Source organism: Felis catus, chromosome B3, assembly GCF_018350175.1.
Source record: "Felis catus isolate Fca126 chromosome B3, F.catus_Fca126_mat1.0, whole genome shotgun sequence".
Classification (NCBI taxonomy): Eukaryota; Metazoa; Chordata; class Mammalia; order Carnivora; family Felidae; genus Felis; species Felis catus.
Window position 1 is genome coordinate 73,758,218 of NC_058373.1, and position 9,115 is coordinate 73,767,332.

At 46.5% G+C, this 9,115-nt stretch overlaps 2 protein-coding genes across 3 annotated transcripts in view; one reads left to right on the forward strand and one right to left on the reverse strand.

Annotated features, from left to right (window-relative positions):
- The window catches only part of RNF212B (ring finger protein 212B), a 36,471-nt gene extending 27,383 nt beyond the window's left edge, over positions 1–9,088 (forward strand). Inside the window, exon 15 of the mRNA XM_045059681.1 lies at positions 8,633–9,088. Coding sequence (XP_044915616.1) covers positions 8,633–8,791 — 159 coding nt within the window. The 3' untranslated portion in view covers positions 8,792–9,088. The remainder of the gene's footprint in view (positions 1–8,632) is intronic.
- On the reverse strand, positions 115–8,773 carry HOMEZ (homeobox and leucine zipper encoding). Of its 2 annotated transcripts, none has more exons than XM_006932737.5 (2): positions 8,668–8,773; positions 115–2,881 (listed from the first exon to the last, which is right to left on the reverse strand). In XM_006932737.5, exon 2 carries the CDS (start codon positions 2,847–2,849, stop codon positions 1,281–1,283), a length of 1,569 nt encoding a protein of 522 aa, XP_006932799.5. In that variant the 5' UTR covers positions 2,850–2,881; positions 8,668–8,773; the 3' UTR covers positions 115–1,280. The 2 variants fall into 2 exon arrangements, with proteins under 2 accessions (XP_006932799.5, XP_003987527.1); XM_003987478.6 differs by lacking the exon at positions 8,668–8,773 and adding an exon at positions 8,061–8,217.
- Positions 9,089–9,115: the final 27 nt, after the last annotated feature.

The following is a 9,115-nucleotide window of genomic DNA, read 5'->3' on the forward strand; positions in this document are numbered from 1 at the left end:
TCTTTTAACCTACCTCAATATATCCTGATTCTTAAAAAAAAAAAAAAAAGTATACTAAGTCAGAATGTTAATAGATTTGGCTCCATTAATTTCTAAACCATAGAAGTGGCAAAGTGGAGGAGAAACAATTTTATTTTTGGCCTTTTATTATTCTAGCAATTTGGGGCTTCCACTCTTATTTCTAGATGGTTAACCCATTGATATCTTTATATCTGACTCCAACTGATGAAAACCATTCTAAAACATCAATAATCAATTCAGTTAAGACCAGGGTCCCTCTGTCCCCAAGACAGATCCTATAAAGAGGGGAAAAAGTCTCTATTATAGACACACATTGAGCCAACACCAAAAAGATGAAAAATTAGTCTTTGTCAAGCTAGGCAGGAGGAAGTTTCAGATTTGTAAAACCAAACCTGCAACCTACCTGCACCCACCTTCTGAACAGTAGAAATCATCCCTCTCCTCTATCCCTCTGTAACCTAATTCTACTTTTTAAAAGGACATTTCCCCCCAGTTCCCACATCCAATAAATATCCAGTCTAAATTATTCTCCACCCAATTATTAAACTTTTTCACAAGCTCCATGGGGAAGATTTACCCTGAGACAAATAGCGAACAGAATGAGGGATTTTGGAAAAAGATTAAAAAGTACAAGGCAAAATGGTCCCAGTATCAGAAGTGAAAACATTCTGCTACCTGTGCAACTCAGTAATGAAGCAGGGAAAACCCAGCGTCAAGTTGGTGTGCATGAGGGAAATACCTGTAGTGAGACTGGGACACACTAAGACTCTCAGCTGTATTATGCACGGACTCGTGCTCAGAGAAGAAAGGGGTGTGAGGCAGCCTTATATTCCAGGGAAAATGGTGAGACTGGGGGATGCACTAGAATCATCAATTGAATCAAAATTCTTTACTCCTCCTTTCCAGTACTAAAGACGTGGGGCCAATGTCTGGCTTCTCCTTAGTACAATAAGGGGAAAGAACAGACATGAAGAGAGCAAGAACTGTTTCCCAGCCCATGGTTTGGACCAGATCCTTAGCACTCTCTTCACCGAGACTAAAGGCCTGATTTCTGCCCAACCAATCCTCACCTCTCTTTGGGCCCTATGGTCATCCTCCCTGGTCCACCCTCACTACATCCCCCATCCCCCAACCTCAAGAACACAAAGCTTTTTAGTTCTTTGCCACAAGGTAATTAAAAAAATGTGGTTTCTTTGTTTGAACAGTTACTAAGTTGGTTCATCTTTTAGTAACAGACCTCCCCTCCCCTCCCCCACCCCTCAGTCTTGTATGATCACATCATCATCCTCGTCATCATCTTCCTCCTCCTCCTCCTCTTCATCCTCATCATCTTCTGGCAGTTCCTCCTCCTCCTCCTCCTCCTCTTCTTCATCTAGACAAACCACCACCTCAGCTGGCTCAGGTAAACGAGAGTCAAACCAATCCAGTACCTGCTGGGTGCTAAGCCTTGATGCCTGACTCAGTTGAGGGATATCACTTTCCCGAAGCTGTTGGTGGGCTGCCCAGTACCTCTCCAAGGGTCGTATATCCGGTGGGGGTGGGGGGTTTGGCAAAGGTGGTGTCTCAGCCCATTCATTCAAGGAGCGGGTTGAAGGTGGGGGTGTGGGAATTGCTGGGTCCTGGAAACTAGGGGCACCAGGTACTGCGTTGTCCCGAAACCATTTTAGTTGCCCATGCTTCAAAGCATAGCGTGTGTCACCAAACCACTGAATAATCTCAGGCCGAGGTAAGCCAGTGATCTGTTCTAATTTATGGTAATCCTCACGCCGTGCCCATTGGCACTGTAAAAAGAAAGATTTGAGGATAGCCAGCTGCTCTTTGGTTTTGCGCTTGGTCTTTCGCTGGCGTTGCATATCTGGGGAAAGGTACTCTGCAGGGCCAACCCTACCTGGTACTGAGTTATGTCTTAGCCCCTGGGGCCAGGCTGGCTCCAGATGTGGGGGCAATGCCTGTTCATTGGGTGACAGTGGCTGTGGGATACAGCCCAATGACTGGAGGGGTTTAGAGGTGGCAGTAGCTCCATTAGCCAGTACCTGGAAAGTGGAAGAGGTAGAGGAAGAAGAAGGAGTCATAATAGATGCTGACTCCTGCTTACAACTACTGGCAAGTAATGAGATTGGTGGGGGCTTATCCCGAGCACGTGGCTGGTGGACAGCTGTGGAGTGGTTCCAGGAAGCAGAACCTAGGCCATGTGACTGATTGGGACCCTTGCCTGCCTGCTCCTTAGAGAGGCCACTGCTTTGAAGATCCTGCCAAAAATCTGATTGGTGGGAGAATGTCCCACTGCCAGGTGCCATCAGGGGTTCCTTTGCTTTCTGGTGACTCAGCAGCTCTGAGGACTCCTCAGGCTCTACCTTCAATCCTTTCATCTGGGTAGGCTCGCTAAGAGTCAAGGGCACTATTCCAAGACCCATTTGTTCTGGAGGTGGCACTGGAGAAGGAGGCACCTCCTCAGGGGGCCGCCCTGCGTGATGAGTAAAAGAGAGAAGGGATTTGAAATGGAGCTGGTCCCGATGGTAGACCACTCGGGCTCGAGTCTCTTCTATTTCTTCAGATGACCAACTAATGCCGCAGCGGAGGCGCTGGGCCATGAACCAAGTCTTGACTTTTTCCATCTGCAGCCCATAGCGTAAGCAGAGAAGAGCAATGTCTGCTAGACTGGGATAGGGAAAGTAGCTGAAGGTTTGTAGCAAGTGTTCATTGCCATCCAGCTCACTGGTCTGGGCTGCCTGGGTCCACACAAGCTGTAGCTCCTCGGAGATTGGAGGGAGGCAGATGAGCCCCGCGGGGGAGCTATTAAGACTGCTGGCCTCTTTATTAGGAGGCATGGTGCTTTCTGACTTGTGCCCTTCAGAGATAGCTGTAATAAGAAGAGAAACAGCTCAATCACTGGGGCTCCTCTTTCAGCCCATTGCTCATTTTCTGCCAAACAAAATGTTGGACTCCAATACAATCAACTGTCTATTGTGTACTGTTTTGGATTGCTTTTAAAGTGCTTTAAAAAAATTTCTCATTTAATTTTCATAACCTTAGGAGCCTGTTATAATTCCTATCATATGTATGGAAAAAAACGAAGTCCATAGAAGTTCATTACCCCAAGTCACGTGACTAGTGAAATCTGTCTTTAGAGGTTAAGGAGGAACACGCATCCTTATATTGCCTTTATTTTTCTGATGCAAACTCACTTCACCCTCTAAGATCATGGAACAGGAGTCACAAAATGGAAACTCAACCACAAAAACATAAAGTGCAGTAATCTCAGAACTGATGCAAATGCTTTAGCTCCTGACAATTTATGATTACCTCTAGAATGTGGAGACAGATGGGGAATCCAAGAGAGGAATTTCTAGAAGGCAGGACAGATAGTACTGTCCTTCTGCCTAGCCCCCGCCCCCATTCCTTTTCTCTTCTTGGTGGTGAAGTCCTGCAGGCAGAGGAATGATAGTACCTTCAAGCCCTAAACCCAAATCTGCTAAGCTTTATTTTCTCTCTGTAGGATAATTGATAGATAGGGTATCTGGGATAAATGGGGTTACTCCCCCTGGGTCTTTGGGGGCAGAGAGAGGGACCTGTTTCCACCTCCAAGTCCTCCACGGAACAAAGGTTAGCCCCTCCCTCCCTCCCCCCCCCCCCCCCAGCCTTTGTCTCTTCAACAGCTCAGTGTCTCTCAGGGGGAGTTGGGAAGAGCTCCTTCAGACTGTAACAGCTCCTCCACACAGGGCAGAGGGCCTGCAGCTCTTATCTCTGCAGCCCAGCTTTCTTCCCAGGGCCAGGTAGGCAGATTCATTAGGAATTGCAGCCAGGTCCTGCAAGCTCCCCAGCAGCACCACTGCTCCCAGGTCTGTGGATATGGGGGCTGCAGGGAGAGGCCCTGACTCTGGCCTTCCTGAAACACCTGCTTGGGTTATTTCCCAGAAAGTTCTGTTGACCAAATTTTAACTCAGCTCCCTGTCTGGGCATTAGAAATAGAAACTCTTGAACACATCTGTTACCCTTTCCACTTAGAGGAATCCCACCCGGGTTTATAAGTATTTACCTCTGATATGTTAAGGATGGGACAGGATTCCTATGTATATGCTACATGATGAACTGAGAAGAATCTCAAGCCCAGGAAGTTACAGTGCAGTGTGGTATCAAAGGATTTTATATGACGATTAGAAAAATTTGGTAGCATTTTGATGTGTCACCATTTCCTTTTAAAAAGCAGATCTAATGAACCGAAGGCCAGGCAGATCCTAAAGGCTATACAGCTTGAAGAGAACGTTAAGAGGGTAAACAGAGACAGCATAGCAGAGTGGATAGAAATATGATCCTTGAGTAAAGCCAACCTGCAGTTTGAATCCCAGTTCCGCCACTTACCAGCTATGTGATTTTGGACAAGTTGCTAAATGAGCTTTAGTTTCTTCATGTGTAAAAAATGCATACAGTGCCAAGTGTATGTAAAGTTATATATTTTTACCAAGCACCTACTATGCACTAGGTGTCCTGCGTAGGCAAGGCCTAAAGCAGCTGTTGGGGTGGAGGCCTGGGGTGAGGCAGTTTTGAGATTAATTGCAGCTCCACCACTTCCCAGAATGCTGCTGTCCTTGGACAAATTATTTAACTTCACTAAGCCTCAGTTTCCCATCAGAAAAAAAGGAGGTCAGAACAGCACCTTCCTTGCAAGTTTATGACTAAATTAAAAAAACGCAGTTGACATGATGCCTAGAACAAAGTAAAGGCTCAACAAATAGCTTTCCTCATGACTTCAGCCTCACAGGGTGATTCTGATATATGGTAATGCTCCTTTTCTAGACACAAGGAGGAAAATGCAGCCAAGGCTGAATTCTTTAAAATCCTTGTTTTCTATCTGTTTTTGCAGGGTCCTAATTCTAATGAGCAGTGGAAGAAACTAGGGTATATATGATTTTATGCTTTCCATATTTTGGGAGTTGGATAGAATTCCCGAATGGATTTTGTTGTTTAAAAAAAAAAAAAAAAAGGATGAAAACAACAGCTTTAGGAGAATTGAACCCCTAATTTGGATATAAATCCTTTTTGATTTCCAGATGAATTGCCAATTTAGTAGTAGCTCTACCTTCACCCTGTAGGTTCATCCCAGACACAGCTACGTGGCCTATGAACAAATGCTTGCACGGCTAGGTGCTAAACTACCATTTAGACATTGTGGCCCACCAGGAACACCACCAATTTTAAGCTGGACAATACTTAATGACTGCAACACTTGACATCTACTAACCTTATTTGTGTCTTGTTTTTTAAGGACACAATAACATTTTAGATATGAGAAAAATGTAGCATAAGGAAGAAAGCAGTCCAGTGTAAGGATGAAGACTGCCAGACAGGAAATAAGGCAGGCACAGCTATAAGCCTTACAAGGAAGCATTTTGCTTTCATTCATGTGGGTTGCTATCCTCCAGATTCTCATGACATCAGTTTGATGTTTCAATATAACATGTAGTAATACAAATACCATATTTGGTGTACTATATACATCCAGTTTTCCAATTACACAAAACACAAATTGTGGAAGACTTCCTGATATAGAATGGTGGCTTAAATTAAGGCACAGCTGTATAGCTACCTGGTGCCTCCCTGGAAGAATCTGCTTTGGCATAGGAAGAAGCTACAATCAGAGAGTGGCTCATGAGAGGTATTAACAAAGAGGGTAGGCCCCACAGTAATCAAAACCACCATGAAGGCACTATGGGGTCTTGTGTTCTTGTGCCTCCATTTGGAGAGGTCAGAAAAAGAAGGGAAATCAAAACTGGAGAAAAAAGGACTCCTGTGGGCAGAGATGGTAGTAATGGCGGGATTATCAATTCTGAATAATTACTAAATTTGATCCTTATTGAATATGTTGGATTTGCCCTATTGCTACTTTAAGTAGCTAATAAAAAATATAATCAGAAAAACAGAGAGAGAGGATATCACCCCTCTTTCCCTTTGGGCTTTCCATGCCCGTGGACAGATGGCAGAAAAGAATGGACTGCCTTAAACTTCATGTAGGTGTCCATACAATCCTAGGAAAAAGGTGTTCACAACTTTAGGCTTGATCTTACTAGGCTTATGGTTAAAGCAGGAGACAGTTCAAATGAGAGACTAGATATGATCCTGCGTAAATTCCCTAAATCTTTTATTCACAGAACTGCAGTGCTGCCTGAAATGTGTTTTGGTGATAGTTTTAAGGGCCTTAAAGAATTTTTAGTGGTATTCAACTTACATGTTTCTCAACTTTTTGGGTCATGAACTTCTTTGGGAATCAGATAAAGGTATGGACCCTCAGAAAGTTATGACTACCCACCCCCCCAATAAACATCCAAACATATATATATAATCTCAGAGGGCTCACTGCCCAGAAGCCCAGGTTACGAACCTCTGCCTTATGTCCTCCCAACTGAATAAAAAGGCAGCGGTGGTAATTGCTTAAAGAGTAACATACATCTTGATGTGAATGAATGGAAAGAGTGGATGGAAAGACTCAACAGAATTTAAATAGGTCTAGAAGGGACTGGGTATTGGTGATACTAGTTGGAGATAGTGGAAGGGAGGGGTGTTCAGCTGGGCCAGGAGCCTGGCTTAACTGACCCACTGGATTATATGACCAATACCCACAGTGTGCTACATCCTAGAGCCTGGTAGGCTACTCTCTAGTGTGCCAAAATCATCTGCTTCTTTCAGCTGCCCTGTGTGCTTGGGCCAAGTTGTATATGATTCCAAACCTGTTTATGCCTGTTTGTATTTTTTATTTATATAATAACATAATTAAATATCACATAAACCTATGAAAAACTAGTGCATTAAAAATTGTTTCTACGAAAACAAAGTCAAATGCTTTGGAAAGACATAATACAACGAGTGTACAATTGTTGAGTTGGGAATAGTAGGCAACTGTAAAAGACTGGAGGGGCAGGGGACTTAAAAATCTCAAAAGTATTCTACATTCAGATTGCTTCAAAAGTGTTTAAATTCTCACTCCATTTTAAATAAACCAAACCTGGAAATCATAGATGATGAGAGGCAGTGGCACATTAGAATTACCTGGGAAATTTAAACCAGGGAATCTTTCTCCTCATTCTGGCTTAATTAGTCTGGACTGGGGCTCAGGCATCAGTACTTTTAAAAGTTCTCAGGGTGCAGCCAGATTTGAGATTTGCTTGTGTAGTTTACACCAGAAAGGCAGTTGGGAACTCCAGTCAGCAGACTTATAAAGAAAACGCCTGGATATTACCCCAAAAGATTGGTGAAATGAATACACTTTTAATGACAATGCTTAAGAGATGTATGCATCATTTAAAAAATTCCCAAGTTTAACTGGCTTTTTTTTTTTTTCCAATCATTGCCATCTACCTGTCCTAATCATATAATATAAAAGGGCTTCAAATGTATGGTGAGAAGGAGGTTTGTATGTAAAAGATCTCCTGATCTGGGCCCACATTACCAAACAGGTCTCAGCTTGAGTCTTCTTTCAGTTTAGAAGTCTCATATTAGGACGCAAAACCAGGAACCTCTGAGGATTTGGGTTCTTTTAACTGGTTTGTTTTCTGAGTATGGCTGGGTAGGGGGGTCAGGGGCAGTTTCTCCCAAACCTTTCATTCCCAAAGACCACTGCTCCCCAGAAGTAAGGCCAGATTTCTGTGCGTGTGCTGAGGTCGCCAGGAGGTAGTCGTGGGGGGGGAGGTGGAGGCCTGGGAAGGAAACGTTTCTCCTATCCTCCATTTCGCAGGCAGTCTACAAGGCTCCAAACTGGGTCAGAGAACAAAAAGTTGCTGCACTTGGGGCGATGAGCCCCAGGGAGCAGGCGAATCTCAATCCTCCCCTCGCCGAGACCGTCCCAATCCAGCCTTCCCCTCCTCCCTACACACCCACTCACCCTCCCCCAGTTACAACAGGGAACCGAAAAGTCCAGAGGAGAAAGAGAGAACCAGGCGACTTCGAGCCTAGAATCCTCCTCCCCCCCAGCGCGGGGATGGGGCTCCGGAGGTCGGAGATCGTACAGGGGCTAGGAGGGGAAGTCGAAGGGGCTGGGGATCACTCACCGCGGTCCGGCCCGGGCGGCGGCTCCCAGCCTCGCACCATGGGCCGGGGGGAAAGGGGGAGAAAGGGCAGGGGGCCTCCGGGGTGGGAGTGGGGTTCCCGCCCGGTGCGGCCTGCTCCAAGCCCACCCGCGCGGAGGGCCGGGACCGGGACTGCCCCCCCTGTCCCCGAGAGCGCGCCCGTCTAAGCCCAACCCTGCTCGAGCGAGTTGGGGGCGGGGCGGATGGGTGGGGGGTGCTCCAGGGGCGGTGCCAAGGTGGCCCGAGTCCGGATTGGTAGACGCAGGCAGGCGGACACTGGCGGAACGCACTGGGCCGACCATTGGCTGCGTGAGTCTCGGCTGAAGTCGGCTATTGGCTGCGTCGGCTTCAGCCGGGGTGGCTATTGGCTGCGTGGGGCAGGGAAGATGTCCCCCGGGGCCAGGGTGCTGTGAATGGTACCTCCCCCCGCCTTCGACCTTTCCGCGCCGGACCTTCGGAGCACTGCTAGCCCTGGTCGTCCCGAAATTCCCCTGGGAATTCACAGCAGTTTGTTGAATTGCCTTACAATTATTCCCTATTTGTTCCTCCTGAAGGAAGACTTTTTTCAGCACCCCCTTGTCAGACTTACGCACGAGCTGAGCCGCGCCCGCCCAGCCGAGGGCCCAACCGCCGTCAGCAGCGTCGTTGTAAATGTAGCGCCTAGAGCAACCGGGAACTTGTTCTACAGATGGATCAAATGTCTTGCCACCTGAAAGACGAGGATCCTAGCTGTCCGGCGCCTTCGGAACACTGCACAGGTGTTCCCAAAGACGAAGTGTCAGAAGGGGGCACTTGTTTGGGACCTACCAGATCCCCAGGTCCCCTTTCTGTCCCAGTGAAGAGGACCTGGAACTCCACCTCATATCTGGGGACCTTGGTTTTCTCTTGTCTAGAAAGGGATGGCAATGAAATGGACTTTTCACCAAAGTGGTAGTCCACACCCCGAAGTTCTGGGCCAAAAGTTTGTATATTTAGGATTCTCCGTCTCCGACTAAAACTTGGGAATGGTACTTTCCGAAGTGATTCTTTTGTTCTCA